Raw genomic sequence first — 22,620 nt, forward strand, 5'->3', positions numbered from 1 at the left:
ATAGGGGCCAAACACTGCCTGGGTAGTGAACATGAATGTTAGTGGATGTGGCCCCTAACTTGCCAAAACCCCACTGGAGCAGCAATGAAAAAAGCCAGCTGAATAGTAGGCTGGGGATTCAAAGTCATGTGGTTGATAAGCCACATTTGAAAGTGCTAGAAATGACCTAGAATGACCCAAGTCGGTGATCATAAGCATGGTGTGTTACTTTGTGTTCATTGAGTTTCTTCTGTATCGCTTGATTCTAGTGGTTGCCAAAAGAATCACAAAGTTGAGAGAAACCATGGACACTGTCAATCAGGTAAAGGGTTCCACTTAGACCTCAGTGTTTAGAGTCTTACTTCCATCTTATAGCTGTGTTTCCCACACTGTGTTAGGGAGTAAGAGAGAGGTTGGAAAGGGGAGGTGGGATACAATGGGAGTCGGGAGGGAATGGCAGGGGAAGACGGAGGGGAAACTGCTGTTGCAAAGAAAAATAAATGAATAAATTTATTATTATTTTTTTTAAAGAGTGAAGTTAGAACCTTTCCTGGCTTTTAGGACTTATGACAATGCCACTTCACCCTATCTCTTCAAACGCAGAGAAGTCCCCAGCTGAACCAATTTTTTTCTCCATGCTTCCTGGGAGTTACCTCTCTAGAGATCTTCAGGCAGGGCTGACACTCTTGGGTAGCAGCCAGTTCCCAGTCAATTCCCTCCTTGGCCTACTTATCAGAATGAAGTTTGCGTTTTAATTCTGCACAGGTTGAGGGAGCTTCTCTTGCTATGGGTAGGGGTGCTGCGCAGGTTTCTGCTCTCCAGGAAGCCAAGACGAATACCAGATAGGAGACCATCTGAGGCCAGGTACCTGGCTCCTCAGCCTTGCTTCTGCAGAAACCTGGAGTGCTTCACCAGTTTTTTCCCCCCTACTCTTGACGTCAAGCTCCTACAGCCAGCGGAGGAGCCTTTCCGCCTGGGCGGCGAAGAGCTCCGGGAGAGTGAGTGGCAGGGAGGGGAAGCCATAGCAGCAACAGCTTGGAGGAGGGAACAGACTATCCCTTGCCAGCAGGACCCCGACCGGGGGCAAAGGCAGTGCTGAAGGAGACCTGCGGGTTCAGGGAACCGCGGGGTTACTGCAAAGAGGGGCGGGGAGAAGGCGGGTACGCTGCATGCAGCGCGCTGGCTCCAGCGGTGCCCGCGGGGAATGTGACATCAGCGGCGCCCGGCGCTTGCGGCTGGAGCAGGCAGCTTGCCTTGGCCGCGCGGTGCACACCTCGCCCGGGGGAGGACGTGGAGCCCGGCAGGCGGCGGGGATGTCGGCGAAGGAGAGGCCAAAGGGCAAAGTGATCAAGGACAGCGTCACCCTCCTGCCCTGTTTTTATTTCGTTGAGGTGAGTTGGCCCAGGGCCCTGGCATAATGCAGATCTTTCCGGACAGCTCCGGAGCGAATTTGGGTCCTGGGTAAGATTGGTGACCACACAGGAGCACCAGGGCATGCGCCACTGCTATCCCCGCTGAACCCTCTCCCTTTCCCCCACCAGATTTTTCTCCAGAGCTCCCCTGAATCGGCCTGGGGACACCTGCCAGCACCAGCTGCTTATCACTAGGGGTGCCTTGCTGGGTGGCCTTAGGGGAAGGGATACCTGTCAGAGTATAGGTCTAGTTTCGGCCCTGTAGCGCCTGTGTGTACAGGGTTCGTAAGTGCCCCGGAGGGGCTGTGATGCCTATATTTTGGAATTTGTGATTTTCAATCTGCTGACGGTATTTAGAACTCTGTGAGCTTTTGGTGGGAATTCAAATGCATACAGCTTTGCCTGAACTATAGGGCAGGAGATGTTTGTGTGGTTTTAGGATTATGTAGCGTCTATTAACCCTCCCAAACCCTTCTCCTACTACAGTTGCTATGGTACTTCATCTGCTTCCAAAATTGGGTCATTTCTAGATGTCAATAATGAGTCTATTGGCCTTTTGCCATGGTATGTGTGGGTGTGTGCACGGACATATATTCATATTTATTCATACAGCATGGTGTAGATACATAGAAAAACGAGTGAATATATATTTTGAATGTATGACATCATCTGAGTTCACATAATTTGTATCCGTGCTCTTATTCTGACCTGAACAGTATTACAGTTAAGCAATTAACATGGGGTTGCACTCATAATGAACCTCTCTGTCTTACCTAATGCAGCATTTGAGGGAGGAACGGTTTATGGGAGGGGTGTAAAGATTGACAGGTACAGGATTCCGTGTACTGTGATCCATTGCATTCGGAAGACATTTTAAAGCGAGGAGTTTGTTAAATTATAGGTGGAGACAGGGTGCATTGCATACATTTAGGAAAATCTAATAGTTTTAAAGGTAAAATTGTGTCCATGTAATTACATCTTATGTTGAATAGAAAATTTTGAAACTATTACTGCATTAAAAATAGCCTTCCTTCGTTGTCTTTTCAGCCAAACATGGAGGTTCTCACTTCTAAGTACAGATAGGTAGCAGATTCTGTATTTGATGACTGAGAGGTTTGTCTGGATTGGGCAAGAGCCACTGCCTTGAAACTTGGAGAAGAAATATTGTGTCAAGCCTGTCCTTGGAGAGAACTATATATCTGGTAGTTTCTTTTATGTGCCATATATTTTGAAATGATTCAAGTGTTAAGAGAGGTGTATGTGACCTGCATACGCTTCAGAGAAATTACCTGTGACCCCTTCCTCTAGGACCTATAGAAAGAAACAGAAAGAGAGGAGGGAATGAAAGGAGAAAGAGAGAGAGAGAGAGAGAGAGAGAGAGAGAGAGAGAGAGAGAGAGCCCTGTTTGCTTAAAATCATTGTTTTCTTTATTGTTCCTTTTACAAGGCATTTTGAAGCTATTGCTTGAGTGGTCACTGTGGGCCCAGAAGATTCCATGAACAGAATAAAGGATTAGAAAATCAGGCTGCCTGCTTCCCGGTGGCTAGACCACTTGTGGCATTGCTAATCCATTTAGTGGTGTGTCTTGCTAAAGCACTTTTAATTACATCTAAAACTATTAAATTTATTGGAAATATATTAAGGAATTGTTGGGTCTGTCTCTAGAAGATGCTCACTTGAGGTCAACTGGAAGCTGACTACACTAAAACACAGCTGTATGGCTTCCAGGAACACTTTCTGAATGAGGGTACAAATCAAAACTTAATTGTTCCCTTAGATAATAGAAATACAGACTTTTGAGGAAATATTTACAGAATACATACCTTTTAATCTAGGATTTTAAAGGTAAAAGTGTTTATAATTCATGGGAATGGTGTCTCTGGGAACAAATATCTTATGAATGTCATATATTTTCCAGGAGTAGAAATCACTACTTTTACTCTGACCTACTCCGACACAAGTCACAGAAAGATCACCTGAAACCATGTGTCCAGTTTATTATAAGATTCGTTTTTGTAGTCACTTTCTTGTTTTGTTTTCTGTTCTTTGTGTTTTGAAATGGGATTCCGTGGAGCCCAAGGTGGTTTCAACCTAACTAGTATCAAGGCAGGCCTTGGATTTCTGACCCTCCTGCCTCTCTACCTTCCACATACTAGGGCGACAGGCATACACCACTGTGCCTGCTTCATGAGGTTTAAATGAGCACCTACAGCACTATATTTGGCAAGGGGTAATAGACTTCTAATAGAGAGCTACACATTTGGATTGCAAATTATCTCCCTTAACCTTAAATGCATGATGAACCTCTAAAGAGACTGCAGAAGACTGGGAAAAGCATCAGTCTTCCAGCTATTTAGGAGTTGGCAGGAAGCACTACCCAGCTCCTTAGAAATGACTCATTTTGAAGCTAGTGGGATGAATCTTTGCAGGATGAGTCTCTTTTGCAAGATGAATAAACAGAGCTTGAATTATACATGTCAATATAAAGCACCAGAAGAATAGCGCTTGGCCTTGGAACATACTTTCCCAAGATCCCAGGGATTAAGATAGATTGGCAAAAAACAAGTAAATCTTCCACCACAAATCAGACCCAGAGCCTAGATATCATAATCGAGGTAACAAAAAGTATGTGAAAGCACCAGTATTTAGGGGGAAAGTGTGGAAGTCTTGTGATGGTGGGGGACAAAGCTGTCTCTCTTCAAGATATTTGACTGCTTTGGATTGCTATTTATAATACATGGAGGACACAAAGGAACCTAATTGGGAAATTTTTGACATGGACCAGAGAGTGTTGTAATCAACTTGGATGCAATTCTGGGATTCTAATAGCAACATTTGGTTGATTGAGAACAAAGTGGACCTTAAAGATGAATTGACATGGTTCCACTATCACCAATGCCATATAGTAGAAAATTTTGATTATGTTTGCTCTCTCATTCCACACTTCTTTTGATATGATAAAAATTATGTAGGCTCAGTATGTTTATTTGTTTTTTTTTGTTTGTATTGTTTGTTTTTGTTTTTGTTTTTCGAGGCAGGGTTTCTCTGTAGGTTTGGAACCTGTCCTGGAACTAGCTCTTGTAGATCAGGCTGGCCTTGAAATCACAGAGATCTACCTGTCTCTGCCTCCCCAGTGCTGGGATTAAAGGCATGAGCCACCACCACCCGGCATAGGCTCAATATGTGCACACATATATTCACCTATAATAGAAAATAAAATGCCTATTTTTTGGCTATAGAATGTACTCTGTGGTTAAGTATGAGGCCTGTGTTAAGATGGGTACATGTGCTATTTCGTTTCCTCTTGTACAATTGCCCTTGACTTAAAGCAGATTCTATCACTGCTAAACTGGACAAGGTCTACTTCACTAGTTCACACTGATCCCCAGAAAGCCATCTCCTCCCAAGTTTCTAGAAGGGGTTTGAGTTTCATAGGTTTCTTTGAATCAATCTTGGTAATATTGGTCATGGGTAGGGACAGTGAAGTGTTCTTAATTTTTTAATAGGAAATATGACCTTTATTTATGAAACCTTTAGAAGGGTATGCACTTTCTTGCTCAGTCTTCAGTGTTCCCATTTTTAAAAAGAAACCAATGAACCAGTTAGATGGCTCAAGCCCAGTGACCTGAGTTAAATCCTTGGCACCCACATGGTGGAAAGGTTAGAAGGAGAGGACAGACTCACTCCCACATGTTGCCCTTTAACCTTTATATCATAATATGGACCATGCATACATACATATATACATACACACAAAATGAAGAAATTAATTTTTAAATGAAAGAGACCATTATTAACTAGATTTTTTTTAAAGCAATAGATAGAAATTAAATAACACAGCCAAGTTTACAAAGCAAAGGTTGAGGTAGAGTGGGTACCAATTCAGAGTTCATGTTCACCATCACGAGACTGGTGCATTCTACTTATGGAGAGAATGTGTACACAAACAAAGTTACTTCATTTGCTTCCTCTCTTCTAAAACAAGAAGACAGCACCTGGGAGCCTAGGGTGGGATGATCATTTGAGTCCAGGAGTCTGAAGCCAGCCTGAGCAATACTTTTAAGACTCTCATTCAGAAGGAAAACGGCAGATAACGAAGCAACAACAAAACAGGAAGATTTAGTAAGAGACAGTGAGAGACCTTTCTGAAGGAAGCATGCTTTCTCAGCTTAGTAATCATCTGGAAGACACTCAGGAAAAGACTGAGCAGATGGTGGGCACTCCCCAGCTGTCTCGCTAGCCAGCAGCTAGTATCCCCAGGAGATACAACAAGCAGGGTACCCTAACCCACTTACTCTGGTAAAGAACCCCTATAGTCCTGACGAGCGACAGCGTTCAGCTTCTAAGTTCAAGTAATGCTGTTCTTGTTTACTGCCACACTCAACAGTGAGTTAGTGGACAGAATGTTTCCTCTTTTATCTTTGGTTTAGTGAGAACTAGGTACATTGCTGACAGCAGCATTCTATGGCAGCTTGCAAAACAAGATGGCTTCTAGAATATCACCCTGCTTTATGGATAAGTTGGGTAATTCAGTTTTTCTTTTCAGGGTTCAGCATGAGAAAAGAAAGGTCAGCTATGGAAGGACCCTTACAAAAGTATATATCTAAGGCACTCTTACATTAACCAAAAGAAGACCAAAATGTGCTTGCATTTAAACTGGTAAAGCCCTCTTTAAGTGATAGCTCTCTTGCCTATGCTGTTGGTTGCAACTCAGAGCATAGGTAATATAAGTCAAAGGCTATCAGGACTGAATGACCCAGCATTACATTCAGGTAGGGTTGTAGTCTGGGTGCATCCCCATTTACACTAAACACTATACAATCCCTCTGTGCCCAGACTCATAATTTTTTCTTATTATTAACACTGCCCAAAGATCACTCAATATGTATCGTAAACACATGGTAAGTCATTTGTAAAGTCCCCAAAATGGAAATTCTGAAAATAAAATAAATGGGACACAGATTTTTTTTTATTTAAATATTCTTCAACTTTGTAGTATCCTTTTCAATCCCTGAGATAATGCTTACCCATGGAAATGGAGGAAATGTTTAATGTTATTCACATGTTTTAAAGAGAATATTCATAAATACAGGATTGAAATATTTATTTCATGTAAATATAAGCGTATACTCCAAACTCTGCTCACAGATGCATGTAGGCACTGATGATGTGAGAAAAATCATGCTTCTCGACTTGGCATATAAAACAAACATATCGGAAACAGGATTTTAACCTCAAATGAAATTACTTCTTTTGAGAAAGTTTTTTATCAAAAATTCATATCTTAACTTTCACTATCATGAATTCACATTTCTGCTAATTTTCATTTTTTTTCAAGTTTATGTAACTTCTTTGATCTTTCTGTGAAACATAGATTTTTTTTTTACATGAACACTAACATCAGCAAGATAAATAACATCACAACATTTCTGCACTTATGTGTACCAAAATAGTAACTGTGAATGTTCCTCCTTTCCTGGATTGGATAGAGATAGTCTCCTCAAAAACTACTCCAAATCCTGCCCAGTGAGAGAGGCTGGCAAATCGCCCCTCCCAGTTAGTTACAATCCACAAACTGGTGCAAAAGAGAAAGTCAAGAGAAAGCGGAGAGATTTCTAGTCCTAGAGACAGAGTTAAATGAGGACACTTCTGCAACACCAAGTATGGAGCGCATAACCTTCTGTTAGTGACTCCTCTCCTCTTCTCTTCTGAGGCACAATCTCTATCTTTCTCCACGAGTAAATCACTCCTACACTTATATCAGGAGAAAAAATTAGTTCTTGTCTGTCAGCCTCAGGGATTTGTAATGGTAGTGTTGTTGATGATGTTGGAGACAAAGATCTTAATAATAATAATAATAATAAAGCATGTTGAATTTCAAGTGTTCTTTATGTGTAGGAAACTCTGCCTACACCGTGGCTACATTGTCACTAGTCCTCAGAACCCTGCACCAAGAAGGTAGTTTGTTCCTGTTCTTTTGTTGCTGTTTTTGTTGTTTGCCTTCTTACTTTAGTTATGTTTTGTGACAATTTCAATTTACAGATCCAGCCTTGCTTCAAACTTGCACCCTCTGGCCTTAGCCTCTCAAGTGATGGAATTATGCCTAGCCTCAAACGAGCCATTATTATCTTTGCTTTTTAAACAGAAAATTGTAGCTCATGTTGATAAATATCTTACCAAAGTCATATTACAATTAAAGGAGGAAGCCAAGATTTGAGTACAGACCCATTTTTCTCACACACTGTGATTGCAACGAGTTCATCATGCATGCTTCCAGTAACAATACTAGGTTTAGTGAAGACGTAGAATGAAGAGACCTGCCTCTCTTTCACGTGGCCAGCTTCACGGTATTGGAGGTCATTCGCTTAGATGTGTATGATTGGGATTTTGTCAGAACTGAAGAATAGAAATTTTCTGTGCCTTTTAACTCCTAAATTTGACTTTGTTGGTACTATTTCCTATCAGTGGTAAGGGGTTTCCTTCTGGTGTGGATGTTCTGAAACTGTGATGGTTGTTCACTTGCAGAATCATTTCCTCTCAGCAAGAACAAACTGATTCACCAGGCACCCGTGGAAATTAATGAGGAGCTATGCACAGGTTGGAAGAACAGGCTTGGAACTGAGAGTTTAAGGAAGTGGAATGGGTAGGACAAGTCCACAAGTGATGGAACTAGAGGAATGATTCTTAGTCTGTAGAAACAAAGTAAGGCTAAGCCAACCAGGGTTAGGAGAGACATGTCAATAGACCTGAATATAGGGTGAAGTACATGTGAGATAATTGGAAACCCACTCTAGGAACGAAACTTGGAGACTTCTTTGGGGACTGAAGATGTCTGAGATGATTTTGCTTCTGGGACACAATGGTTGCTTTTGTTGTTGTTGTTTGAATGTTTTATTTTTTATTGATTTTTATTGAGCTCTACATTTTTCTCTGCTCCCCTCCCTGCCTATCCCCTTCCCTCTCTAACAAGGTCCCCATATTCCCAATTTACTCAGGAGATCTTGTCTTTTTCTACTTCCCATGTAAATTAGATCTATGTAAGTCTCTCCTAGTGTCCTCATTGTTGTCTAAGATCTCTGGGATTGTGGTTTGTAGACTGGTTTTCTTTGCTTTATGTTTAAAAACCACCTATGAATGGTTTGCATTTTGTACTGGACGTGTGTTACAAATTCATTTACAGAAAAAGTGTCCTCTCAGCGTGAGTATATATTATATATAGAAGCCTAAACTTTGTCTCAAGCAAACACTCTTGTATAAAATACAAAAATCAGGAACTCTTATTACAGAATTAACTCCATAATTCAAGAACATCTGGTCTGACTCAATTCTGTCAGGTGGAAGAAAACTGTTTTAAGAAGTTAAAGTTAAGTTAATATCAGACCAGGAATAAATTCAGTTCTCCTGACTTCTGTTGTAATGCACTTTTCTAGTTATTACGATGTCTAGAATTCTTTTATTAAATATATTTTATTTTAAAATAATGTAATAGACTATAATTTAATTCATGCATAAATATAGTGTGTTTTGATCATGTCCACGCCCACTTCCCACTCCAATTTCCCCTAACCACCATCCACTTCCCCTTCCTAACTTCACGCCATCTCTCTTTAAATAAAAAACTAACATACTGAATTACTGTTTCCAATATGGAGCATTGGAACCTACCTACCAGGAGTCACAACCCTAAAGAAAACTGCCTAAGCCTTCCTTGGTGACCATCACCTAGGACCTTGTGAACTTCTATATCCATGAGGTGATTTTGACTGGCTTAATCTTGCACAGGCAGCCATAACTGTGGGAACTGATGAAAGAATGGCCCTGTAGTGTCTAAAAGGCACTATTTCTCAGTGGTCCTCCCCAACTTCCGGTTCATAAAATCTTTCTGCCTCTCCTTCCACTATGCCTCCTTTCTTTTTAAGAGAAAGTTCTGGTCTGAATAATAGTTCATGCAGGTCATTCTAATTCAGCATGTAGATATACTGTGTGTTATTTTTCACGCCAGCTTCTTGGTGCATTTCATGGCATCATATTAAGTAGCATTTTACAGTAATCAGGACGGGATCTGTTGCTTTTCTGGATTGTTATCCCTTTTTTGAAGGAGTATGGTTGAATTGAAATATAAAAATACCAAAAATCATATTTTTCTGTTCCATTGCCAAACTGTTCACGTGTAATTTCACAATTTCTTTACTTGGTATGAATTGAGTCTCTTACAGAGAGGAAAGGAGACTCTGGAAGAAATAAGTATGTGACTTACAACATTATTTATAAAATAACTTTATTTCCCATTATTCTTTAATGTATTTTTTGCAAATATTTTGTTATCTCATCTAATTCTTAAGCACAGGTTAAGAGCAGATATTAACTCGTATTTACTAGTTAAGTAATTGACACAAGGAAGTCTTGGAACTTGTTTAAAACTCAACTATTAGGAACTGACTCAGAAGTTGAAACATTTTCCCAGCAAATGTGAAGGCCAGAACTAGATCCTCAGATGTCTAAATAAACGTCAAATGGGAATGGTGGCCAACATACAGGGAATTCCCGAAAGCAATCTGGCTACCAAGACTTACCATATCAGTGAGCTCTGGGTTTGACTGAGAGATCTTATCTCGGAGAATGAGGTGGAAGAGCACTGGAAGATAAATTTTAACAGCAACCTCTGGCTTCTGCATGCAAGCACACCTATAAACATTTTCATTCACACACATTCATATGCATACATGCAATGCCCACACACACATGCATACATGCACACAAAGGAAAAAGAAAGAAAAAAATCAACCAGCGATGTTCTCTCATCTCATAATAGGGAAATGTGAAGTTTATATTTAAACTATGAACTGACTTAATTGTCAGGGCCATGAGCATCTCAGCTTCCTAAGGTACCTTCTAGAATACATTAGAATTAAAATTCCAGATAACTATGCAATGGGATAATTTCTTTCTGGTCAAGTGGGTTTTTAAATGTTGAATGTCAAAAATAAAAATACTATTTATGACCAAATTAATGCTGAGGTGTTTTGCTGAGAGTAACTAGACCCTAAATTAACTGGCACTGAAGCCTACTACTGTTTTCTTGGTTGTTTTTAAATCAGAAAGCAATGTCAATCAACATAGGAAAAGATAATTGCTTGTTTGTTTTAACAAAATGGTTTCTGACATTTCTAAAGCTGGCCAACCCGTTAGGCATATTAAGGAGGAAAAAAAATGTGCGCAACTAAAATAAATGCAATTTTAGCCAAAGAAAAGAAAACTATCAGTATTGCTAACAGACAAATATTTAATATGGCATGAAAAACCTGTTCTTCGAGACTGGTTACAGGTGAACCACCAACTCTAAAGGTTCTAGATTCAGACACCAGTTCCTCACACACGGAGTCTCAATGGACCAATTATACTCTGTCAAATAGATGTTAAAATGGTGTTATGGGGTTGATTAATTTTTTACCTTCATGAAAATCTATTTATCCATCAAGTAAGTTATTTACTGATTGCTTATGATATAGCTATTTGTTACTTGGATGGAAACAACATCTAAACATTGTTGGCTTATATCCTCTGAGGAAGGAGTTCTTCTGTAAATTGTTATTGAGTGCATGGTTTAAATAAGGCTAATAGTGGAAACATTTGTTTTCCATTTTGCTTTTTCCTAGTGCTAAGATCGAACCCATGGTCTTACGTACTTGTGCAAAAACTCTACCACAGAGCTACATCTCCAGTGTGTGTACTTTTTTAAAAACTGTTGTATTTAGTTTGTGTCAACGTTTTTAACTGTAAAATAAATGACAGTGAACTCTGTGTCAGAAACATTGCCTGTCTTCTAGATTGCTGGAAGACTGGAAAGTGGTGTCAGTGTCTGTGATTCACATGAGTCCTCATTTTAAAAATCTGCTTAGGCTTATTTTATCATCTAATGGGAAAACACTATGGACTATTTGTTTAAGACAGAAAAAAAAGAATATCTTGTAAATATCTGTACAGTTTCTCTTTTGGAATGAAATCGATACTTAGAAATGAATATGCCACTCTATGTCTAAGTATATACTCACCTCATTTTTTCTTTAGAAGATATCAAGAAACATTTGATATCCACACCACACAGTAGATGGTATCTAAAGAAAAATGTTTCCATATTTAATTTTCAAATGTCTCAGTGATTTTGGAAGAGAGTAGGTCACTGGTAGATGTTTCTAAGAAAGGAAAATATATGCAGTGATTATAAACGTGAACTCAGGAACCAGATGCCTTGAGTTAGTAATCCAGCTACCAGGCTGAATAACTTTACAAAAAATCATGTAACTTCTCCATGCTCTGTTTTCTTATCCATAAGGCATCTATAATAGTAGCAACTTCCTTTTAAAAAATGAATCTTGGAGATTGCCTAAACTCAAACATGTAAAGCCCTTTAAATAGTACCTGTCAAATATCAGTTGCATTAAATTGCTGTTAGTATCATTTTTTTTGAAAGTAGGCTGTCTGTTACAGGGAAAGAGCAATTATGCCCATAAGAAAGGATTTACAAAGCAATTTACTTTCAACACATGAAATACTGATCCACTGCCTCAGGTCTTCATCTCTAATTTGGTTTCAAGAACAAAATTCTTTCCAAGACAATGCACATACTTCAGTGTCTAATCATGTATGAGAAAGCAATCTTCAGTGCCAGGGGTTAAGGTTGCTGCTCATAAAGCCCAGCCCCCAAGCCCAGTGCCACATCAGTGTTCAGGTAATAAAGCAGCCACTAAGTGTTATATTAGGTTCTATTATTAAATCATTGAGTGGTTGTTATCAGTCTTCTTAGAGCTATAGATGTATAGTTTATATTCAGGCTTAAAGACATAGAACAGATTTTTTTCCTTTAGATGTAAAATATATACTAGGTATGGTAACTATTTTCTACTAACCAACACTGTAATTGGGAAGACCCAGTGTAAGTTTCTTATGTTCTCATATGCTAGCAAAATCATTAGAACTTCAAAATAGGAAATATTTCTGTTGGTGTGCATGGTTGATATAAATAAGGCCTTCAAGTATGGAATTATTTTAATTACACTGTAAGACTACGTGTGTGTGTGTGTGTGTGTGTGTGTGTGCGTGTGTGTGTTTACACTACAGGAATAGCCTAAACATATGTCATCTTCTTTTCAATCACCTATATAGGCATTAACTTACTCTGCATTGGGGGCTATCAATGTATCAGGAAAAAAGAAGTAATAGAATAGGAACAGAAGATTTTCTTTGCCCTATAAAACCATGTTGTTTAAATAGAGCAGCAAATGAACAATTTTTATCCCAAATGACGAATGACAACTGCTATGATCCAGGCATCCTCAGAACAGCAGTGTTCCCAAGGCAGGAATACCAGAGAAGTACCAAAGATGAAAAACCTTTCAGAGCCTTAGGTGTGCCCAATTTCTGATGTATTAAAAGCAATTTACTAAGGAATATAAAAGTGGAGACAAAATTAGTCCAATTTCTAAGTATTTAAAACTCGTAAGATATCACCAAAATAAACAAAAGCAAGAATGGCTTTGAAGAAACTGCACAAAGAACCTCTTAGACCTGGGAGTATTGTATTAGTAGGACTGTAGTTTGGAAATGTCCAACATCCCCCATTCTTGGCACCACTCAAGCCTCTTGCACACATGGCTCCCTCCAACCGTCTGTCTTCTGAACTGGCATGGCCATGGACTCCTGGGGCTACTTTTCCTGAAAAGCATTAGACAGATGCCAGATGGTGACATGTGACAGAGGAGCAATAAGATGTAATGGGGCCACAAGATTCCAGGAATTTAACAGAGCAGAATTCAATTACTGGCCTTGCCACACAGACGTCAAGAACACTGTTTAACTTATCTGGGGCAGAGTCTTTATACTAAAATAAATACTAAAATTATACTAAAATAAATTATAAGATTTCCAAGGAAGTAACTGAAATTAAATCAGATAAGTAGGAGAAAACATTTAAATAAAAATCAGAATCCACACCTCTCTCTTTAAGCATGAGTATGCTCAATAAATTATGTTTTAAGTTAAAAAAATACACTGAGATTTAGAAAGGACAGATCATAAATTTAAGCAAGTGAAACACTTTATGATTAATTTATAAGGAAGAAATGAATATAGAAAGTGTTTAAAAGTTAAAAACAAAAGGGTAGCCTTTTTTCCAAAGCACACAAGTGTAGTTGAAACTCTATTTGGGCTGCCAATCAGCTCCCAAATAAAGTTATGGAGATTTATTATTAGTTATGAATGCTCAGCCTGCGCTTAGGCTTGTCCCACTAGCCCTTTTAACTTAATTTAACGGGCTTCTACTCATCTACATTTTGCCTTGGGGTTTTCTACCTGTCTTTCATTCTACTTCCTGTTTCTTTCTTGTCTGGCTAGCCTGTCTCTGACATCTCCCTGGTGTCTCTTGGTCTCTTTTCCTTTCTCCTCCAAGCCTAAATGTCTCCTTCTACTTACTCCCTACTGAATAATGTAAACCAATTATATTTCCCCTTCTTGACAACCTTCTCAGTGGTCAGTCCTTAATAAAACCATTTTGACCCATTAATATTTTTCTATTTAAATATATGTATTGCTATGTGGAATTTCACATTTTGTGCAAGTATTCATATGTGTGGGAATATATGTGGGAGCTCGAAGTGTCTATCAAGCCTATTCCTCATCCACCATTCCATTATTTTCCTTTTTTCTTTTGTGTGAATGTGGATTGTGTGTGTAAATGCAGGGGCACACATGCTACAGCACTTGTGTGAAGGTCAGAGGAAAGTCTGGAGATTGTGAACTTGGCTAGCAGGCTTGAGAACTTCTGGGGATTCCCCTGTTACTGCCTGCCATATTTCTATCATACCACTGGGGTTAGAGATGTGACTTCTACAGCTTTTATGTGGGTCTGTGTGGTTTTATAAGACTCAAGGAGGCTCATGACTGTGATCCTCTTGATTTCGGGAAATGCTTTTCTCTGCTAAGCTTCTCCACTTTATTTTTTGAGGCAGGGTCTCTCACTGAGCTGGGAAACAGACCGTTCATCATAAAACATCAGTTCCTCCTAGCTGCTCTCTCCACCCCAGCACCGGGATTACAGAGGCAACCATGATGGGTTACTTTTCACAAGGGTGCTAGGGATCAGCTCAGGTTACTTTCTCAGGTTACTTGCATATGATTAGATGGCATCTAAGCTACATCTTGCTTAAGGTATAGAGAATCCTGGCAACACTAAAATACTACCACTTTCGTCTTCAGACACTGTAGGTTTCTCAATTTTCTTTCTTAATTTTTATCTGCCTTCCTCATCTAGAAAAACTGTCTATGACATTAAGGTCTCTGATTAATCACAACCTGAACACTGACTTGTGTGATCAGTCAGTCTCTTGATAGATATTTATTAAAGAAAACGCTAAGCAAATTATCAAACACTGCTGGGTCTGTTGAGCACCCTTGGTGGAGATGGTGCGAACACAATGGCCATGAAATAAGCCCAAGACAAGAACCAACATGTGGTCCACCAGGTGGAGAGCAAAGTGAATGCTCCCCAACGGGAAGGAACCGTGCCCTTATTATCAGCAAGCCGAAAGCAAGTAAGTTATCTGTCCTGGATAAGACGCCATGGTGGATTGCAAAAATATGTCACTAAAACTGATACATAGCTGTAGATTTGGACTTTAAAAACTGAAATGAGAAAAAGCAACAATTACACAGCAAATGTGATCTTTTAAAATAACTTTCTTTCCCTCGGCTCTGTGCTCCAAAAGTTACCGTTTTATTTTATTTTAAATTGCTCTATCATTTTCACTCCCAAGTTTCTTAGTACATGGTAATTATAAGAATCAATCTGTTCTTCCTGAAAGCCGCTTTTCCACTGCTTGGGTAATTTCCCTTCTTAGTGCTGTTGCACAAAGCAGGCTGGCTCACACTGTTTTCTTAGCTGGATCACAATTAAAGAATAAAATACCTATACTTGGCTATGTATGAAGTTTTAAATCTTCAAAATCTCATTTTAAATGCTATCAAAATCTGTGTAACTTTTTCTATTCTGTGCCTATAAAATTCTATATATGTTTTCCCAAATTAGCATATTTCTTCTGATAACGTTCTCCATTCAAAAGCAACTTCCGTTGCTAAGCATCTCAAAGATAAAAAGACACTTTTGAAGACAAGTATGACAGATTTAAATGACATTGTGATTGAATCCACGGTACTTGGGAGGTAAAAGACAAAATTGATGAAAAGGACAAAAACTAACTGGCCTTTAAAGAAAAAAATGGAAACATCAAAGGGGTAGAAAATTATTTCTAATTTTTAAAACAAGTAAGGTATTGAAACAGGCTTCGACTGAAACACAGATAACTATAATGCAGCTACAAAATTTGGCTAATGTGAAAAAGACAAAAATACCTAGAGATTAGTAATAGAAATTATTTTAATTCACAAGGGTAACTTACTGCTTGCGTGTACCCATGCATGTGTATCTATTTGGAAGTCATTATTGTATCAGCCACCACCAATGACAATATAGGAAGTATGATTAGACCACAGCCTAAAGATGCTAGTTTGGGAAAGCATCAGACCCATTCTATACACCCAGTCTACCTAACTCCAAAACAATAAAAAAAAAGGGCCAGTGTGAAATAATTCCCTGAAAAAAAGTCCTAGGAAATTGAGGTGAGAAATATAAGAAGCCTATTGCTAACATTATACAACTCCACTGGACACCTTTAGACAGCAGCCACCAATCAGCTGCAGAGGTTCTATTCCGGGAATGGCCGAGGGTACCTGAAGCTGTTCATAGAAACCCTGTGTGCATTTTTCTTTTTACACAGGCTTATGATAAGGTTCAACTTAGGAATTAGCAACAGGGAGAGATCAGCAACACAAATAATAAATTTGAACAATTATCATATCCTATAATAAAATTTGTCATGTTTTTGCATATTTATCCATAGATTATCTGCTTAACATTTTTTAAATTATTGGTAACTGAAGTCACAGGTAGAAAAGAATGTGTATTATGGGATCAAAGCACTAATCTCTAGTCCAGGCACTTGTCATCTTGTTTACAACAGCACATTTCTTCGTGTCAACTGACTGGCAGTGATGGGTATTCCTAACATAGCTACTTTCAGAGATAAGAAAACTGAAATTTAAGAAGCCCTTCCAATGTCATCTCTGGTACATACTTGAACTAGACCCTCCTAGCCATGTGAAAGCCATTTGACTTCACTGGTTCTACTACACCGCAAACTTCTAAGCATTCTTTCCCATTGCCCATGCACATGCACTGAAAATAATACCTTATTCTTTGGCTATGTCATTGTTAGTATAGTTGAGCATGGTCTACATGTGATCAGGAACAAACATCCCAAGGGGAATATGTCTCTGCTAAATAAGGTCAACTTTATTTTCAGATTGATTATGTTGGTAAAATTTTTGTTCGCTTGTAGGTTTATGAGCATTAAAAAAATTGATCATCAAATGTTATCAAATGTTTGTGAAGATCACAAATCTGACTCCCATGTACAAAGTACATGCAGGTGACATAAGAAATTTTCCAGAAAAAAAAAGGATAGAAGGTAGATGGACAAATCTGATTAATGGTGAAATATTTAGCATTCTAATAAGTAGAGAAATTCTTTCCAGTTTTATAGAAACCACATATTTAAGAGAAAATCTGTTTATTTTAATTAATGCATATCTTAACTAAAGAGTGATAGATACAGAACAACCACAAGCTAACAGTTATCCTTTAAGTTGATGTAAGTCATAATTCATTATCTGAAATATTTATTTTTGTTTAATATTTGGAAAGGAAGATAGAATAGTTTTTAATACATAAGACTTTGGAATGAGCTAGGTTCAACAACTAACTCTGTCACTTGTTATTAAGAATGCTTATCATCCAAACAGACCAGGGGGGAGAACTTGGATTTCCCACAGGGCAGGAAACCCTGACTGCTCTTGGGAATGGTGAGGGAGGAGGAGAGGGAGTGGGGGGAGTGGGAGGGTATTGGGAGGAGGGGAGTAAGTGGAAATTCTTTAAATAAATAAATAAGGGAAAAAAAGAATGCTTATCACCTTTAAAAACAAAGACAGCAATGTAACCAGCTGCCAAGCAATAAGATTTAAATTAAGTGAATTAAAAATCAATGAATCACATTAATTTCCAAAGTATGAAATTATCTGGCATGATATACTTACTAAATTAAAGATAAAATATATTAATCTAGACTGAAATGGGAATTTCAGTCACATTTATACACCAGGGAGAACTGCTTTATTGCTCACGATGAAAAGCTACTATCACTGTAGACCAAGTTAGGAAGGAGTGTGAAAAATGGCAAGCTGTTTAGTCATCAAATGCTAATGGATAAGATAAAACATAAATATTTCAATGCAATGTTTTGTTCCATAGAAACCACCCATTTGAAAACCAGAAAGCCACAAGCAGAGTAATCACCATTCATCACTAATTTTTCCAATAAGCCTAATGCTCAGTTCATTACAAATAAAGACTTCCTGGAAATAGAAAGTGTAACTCTACCTTGCAAATTTATTTTTTAAACAAATAGCCAGAAATGATCACTGGTTAATCATGTTTTTATAAAATATCTTTCCTGTTTGTTTATGTAAACATTATGTATTCCACAAATATCAAAACCTTAAACTAAAGAAGGGAGTCATGGTGAAGAGGAAGAATGTCTGGAGAGACAAACCATTGATGGGTGTCTTCCTCGGTCTCTTTCCATCTTGTTCCTGAGATAGGACTGCTCACTGGGAAAGGACTGCTTACATCAATCCTGCTAGACTGTCTGCTCTGTGTGCTCCATGAACCCTCCTCTTTCCACCTCCCAAACTCTAGGATTCAGTGTGTGTAGCAGCCAGTTTATTGCATGGATCAAACTCAAATGCTCACATATGCAGAACAAGCAGTATATTAATCAAACTATCTTCCCAATGCCAAACTAAACATTTTGATTAATACATAAGTCTATATTGTTAGCATTGACAGTATTGTTATAGCAAAAAAGTCATATTTTCTTCCAAATTGAGAGTAGCTCACTCTCTAGACTTTTTTTTCCTGGATGACAAATTGCATATCATGTTCTCTATATGATACCTGACTTCTATGTAGTGAGAACCTGGAATATTATAGGTCAAATGAAAGAAAAATTCATAAATTATATAAAACAAAAGGTTAGAAACTACATTGTGATTGGTTTAAGGGTAGTCAAACAGACAGCCAATGAAGTCAAAATTTAAGAAAAACAATGAATAATTTTTATGTATTTCTCAATCATTGAATGGATATTCTTAAAATAAAAATTAGTTATTGCAATCTGAAATGTTTATTTAACTGGTTAGCATGCATTTTTATTTGCTAAATCTGGCAACTTTAATATACTTACTGTAATACATTAGAGTTTACACTTTGATTCAGTTAGTCATCTATTGATGAGTAGCAACTGGCCACTAAAACTACCAAGTGATGTATTGGATATTACTATGTAAAATTATTAGTTTTATACTCCAGGGTCTCAGCAGCAAGCAACACTGGGCAGATTCTTGCTCCTTTAATTAAGTGTTTATTGTAGCTTATTTATAGTTTATATAAGAAGAAAATTAAATAGTTGTTAATTTTATTAACATAATGTTAATTCACAAAATAATTTTAATTAATAAGTACTATTGAGAAAAATCAAGATAGATGACAAGGTTCAAAATGGATCAAAGGTCACCATAGCTAGAGGATGTAGGACATCCCATTAATCATGGAGAGATGTCTTTCATGAAAAGAATTAGGGAAAGGACATGAAAGGAAGAGGAGCCGCAGAGGCAAAGGACCTTGGAAAGGAATAAACTTGACTCTGACAGGACAAGCATGAAGAACCATCTGAGCATGTCCAGCAGTGAGTTGAAAAGTGATAGAAGTGTGAGACTGTAACCAAGGCCAGATATTGAAGCAAGTTCCATTCCATGGTGTAGCTCTTGGATTCTATTCATGTTAGACATTTGGATTTGGTTCAGGTGAGAATGGCAACCAATACGGTGGGAAGTGAGATGGGTTGGAATACGTCCAGAAGTCTCCTTGTGGCGTTAGTGGTGGGGGAGTGGATAAGAGGACAAGTAAGTGAAGAGAAAGGTGGAAAGACTAGGCAAAGGGTGACAGATGAGAGCGTCCTGGCAAGGCAGAGGACTCGGAGGCATACTGTGAACGTCAAACGCACAGCACGTTATAAATGCATTTTATTCTGCCCCACAGAGGGGCCGTGACAGAAGGGGAAAATTCCACCAGTTTCAGACTTCAAGTTGTACAGATCCTATTTGTCCTATTTACAAAAATAGATTGTTTCCTGTGTCTTTCACCCTCAGTTGCCTATATTGGCATCCTCGGTGGTTAGCCTCTATTTCCTGGAACTCACAGATGTCTTCAAACCTGTGCACTCTGGATTCAGCTGCTATGACCGGAGTCTTAGCATGCCCTACATTGAGCCAACCCAGGAGGCCATCCCATTCCTCATGTTGCTTAGCTTGGCTTTTGCTGGACCTGCAATTACGGTAAGAATTGATCCCAAATTTTATTGTTTAATCCCAGAAAACAAAAACTGATTCAGTTTGTGTAGCAAGTGTGAAAACAAAAAAGAAAAAGATGAACTCTAACCCTTGGATTGGGAAGGTCTTGCCTTTGGGATATATTGCCTATTGACATTATCACGTAGTTGATTGCTTAAAATTGTTGGCATTTAGTTTTAAAAATTTCACAATTTCCAAAATGATGTTTGCATTTATGAAAAAGATTTTATAACTCAACAATTCTTCTCAATGGATACTATTATATTGGTGATATATTTTTAATTGATGCATTTCTCATGTTTTGTTTGCTACTTGAATTCCAGGGAGCTGAAAATAATTATTCTCTGTTCAAAAATGATTTTAATAACAATTATAGGTTAAATTTTACTAAATTAGCACTTTATGCTGATTATAATCAATGAGACTTACAAAGTGTAAAAAGCTCAAAACTTAACTCTTAGTGATGTATTCATGCTTACTACACACACACACACACACACACACACACACACACACACACCCTCACACACATGCATCCAATATATCAAAAATGAATTAAAACACAGTTGTTTTTAGTTTGAAACCCTACTATAAATGTTGCAAAAGAAAATTGCAAGTTAAAATTACCAAAGACTATGCAATCACAGAATTTCTATACAGAAGTTGGGGAGCTTCACAATTTATTTGATACTTTTACTTATGCATTCATGTAATTATCTACAACCAAAAATGGAAAATCCATTACAGGGTTAGAACTAAACACCAATTTTTATATCCTCTTTCATAATGAGTGCATGCCCATTTCCTGCACTCAGCCCATCATCATCCCCTGGTATTTAACTTTCTTTGCTCTTTTCTGCATGACACACTGTACCAACATGCACACTTGTTTATTTGGATGCATGCATTACTGACTAGATTCTGCATGTGAGGGGAAGGCATGCAGGTTGATCTTTCTGAGAATGTATAACATTGCTTACTGTTGTACATTCTAAGTTAATTTACCAACAAATTTTGTGATTGCATTTTTTTCTTTAGAGTAAATTTTGCGATTGTATTTTTTCTTTAGTGCCGAATAGTATTCCATTTTATATATCTATTCATCTGTTGATGGACAACTAAGTTGATTCCAATTCATTATTATAGTGAATAAAGCAACAATAAAAACTGGTATTCAAATATCTCTAGATAAGGGGATGAACTTCTCTGGATATATGCCCAGAAATGAAAGTTGAAGTCATAGGGTAGTTCTATTTTTAATTTTTTGAGAAATTTCCAAATGATTTCTGCAATGGTTCTATTAATTTTTGCCTACACAAGCAGTGCATAAGGCTTTTTTTTCTCTCCACATCCCCTCCAACATTTCTTGCCATGTTTATTGATAATAGCTATGCCCACTAAGGAAAGGTAATATTTTAAATTAATTCTAATTTGTATATTTCTGATAGCTATGAATACTGAGAACTTTTAAAAATAATTATTAGCCATTTATATTTCTCTTTTTGAAAATTATCTAGCCAATTCACTTGCCTATTTGTTCATTGGCACTTTTATTTCCTTGGTATTTAATTTCTAAAGAGTTGTTTTGATGTGTTACAGCACATCACAAATAGCATGTTTTATGTAAATCTATTGATAAATAAGGTTAGACAAGCTTTCCTGCCATTTCTTCTGCCCCTCACACTAATTGCCTAAAAGAAAAGAAATACATTTCCCTAGTGATATTGTTTACTTATGCCAGAAAGAGCCTTGGCTCATTTCAGGTTCTTTCATTACACTCATCAATGTTGAAGATTTATGAAATTAAAAGGCACACTTAAACTTTTATAAAATTCTCTGATGCACTGGCCTTTTGAGTTTCAGTATATCAACAGTTTCTAAAAAGATTCTTTGTAGATTTTCTAAACTCTATACTTTCATGTAACCATGATTCTGCACTCCAAGTATTACCCCTATAGTAAATAATATTATATTATTTATACTATAAATACATTTAATGAAATATTTGGATAATACAATTGAAACCTAATTTATTCACACTATGAACAAATGGTATTTGAGCTCCAGTGAATTCAAAGGATTAGAAGTATTTATGATGCACTTGGAATCGGAGAAAGCTTTTTAATGGATGACATTTCTTCAAATAGCAAAATCTTCCCGTCATTTTGCTTAGTCATTTGACCATAGAGGAAATAATAAATTTGTTTTAAACCTATCACATCAGAAAAACATTTTTCAGCCAGAATGCAATATATGGATTTAATTGACATATCAGGAGTAAACCACATAAAGTGCATCAGGTGTGTACGACTCTGGTAAAAAGAATTGTTTATGTGCAATCATTTGAATAACTCACATTTTATAGATGTAAAGTTATTTGTTCACTAAGATATGAGTGAATAAACCAAGCAAATAAGCCCTGAGTCACTTGGAAGAAGTCCAATTGCTATGTTCCCTGTCAGGAGCCTTTATCACATGCTGCTTCCTCTCCTAATATTGCTGCATATGCTGGAGACAATTATCTCGGCCTCATCACAGTGTTCCTATGTCTTTTGAATCCCTTGGGTCCCATCACAAAGTCTCAGTATATAGGTTAGGGATGCTTCCTAGGACTTTGGGGCTTTAGGATCTGAGAAATCAATGGAGGTCTACC

At 37.8% G+C, this 22,620-nt stretch overlaps 1 protein-coding gene across 1 annotated transcript in view; it reads left to right on the plus strand.

The window, feature by feature from the left end:
- The first annotated feature begins 744 nt into the window (after positions 1 to 744).
- The window catches only part of Plppr4 (phospholipid phosphatase related 4), a 36,961-nt gene continuing 15,085 nt past the window's right edge, over positions 745 to 22,620 (plus strand). The window contains exons 1-2 of the mRNA XM_048456894.3: positions 745 to 1,370; positions 19,767 to 19,952. Of these exons, the coding sequence (XP_048312851.1) occupies positions 1,149 to 1,370; positions 19,767 to 19,952 (408 nt within the window). The 5' untranslated portion in view covers positions 745 to 1,148. The remainder of the gene's footprint in view (positions 1,371 to 19,766; positions 19,953 to 22,620) is intronic.

The sequence above is a fragment of the Myodes glareolus genome, chromosome 17 (genome assembly GCF_982192425.1).
Source record: "Myodes glareolus chromosome 17, mMyoGla1.1, whole genome shotgun sequence".
NCBI classification, from domain to species: Eukaryota; Metazoa; Chordata; class Mammalia; order Rodentia; family Cricetidae; genus Myodes; species Myodes glareolus.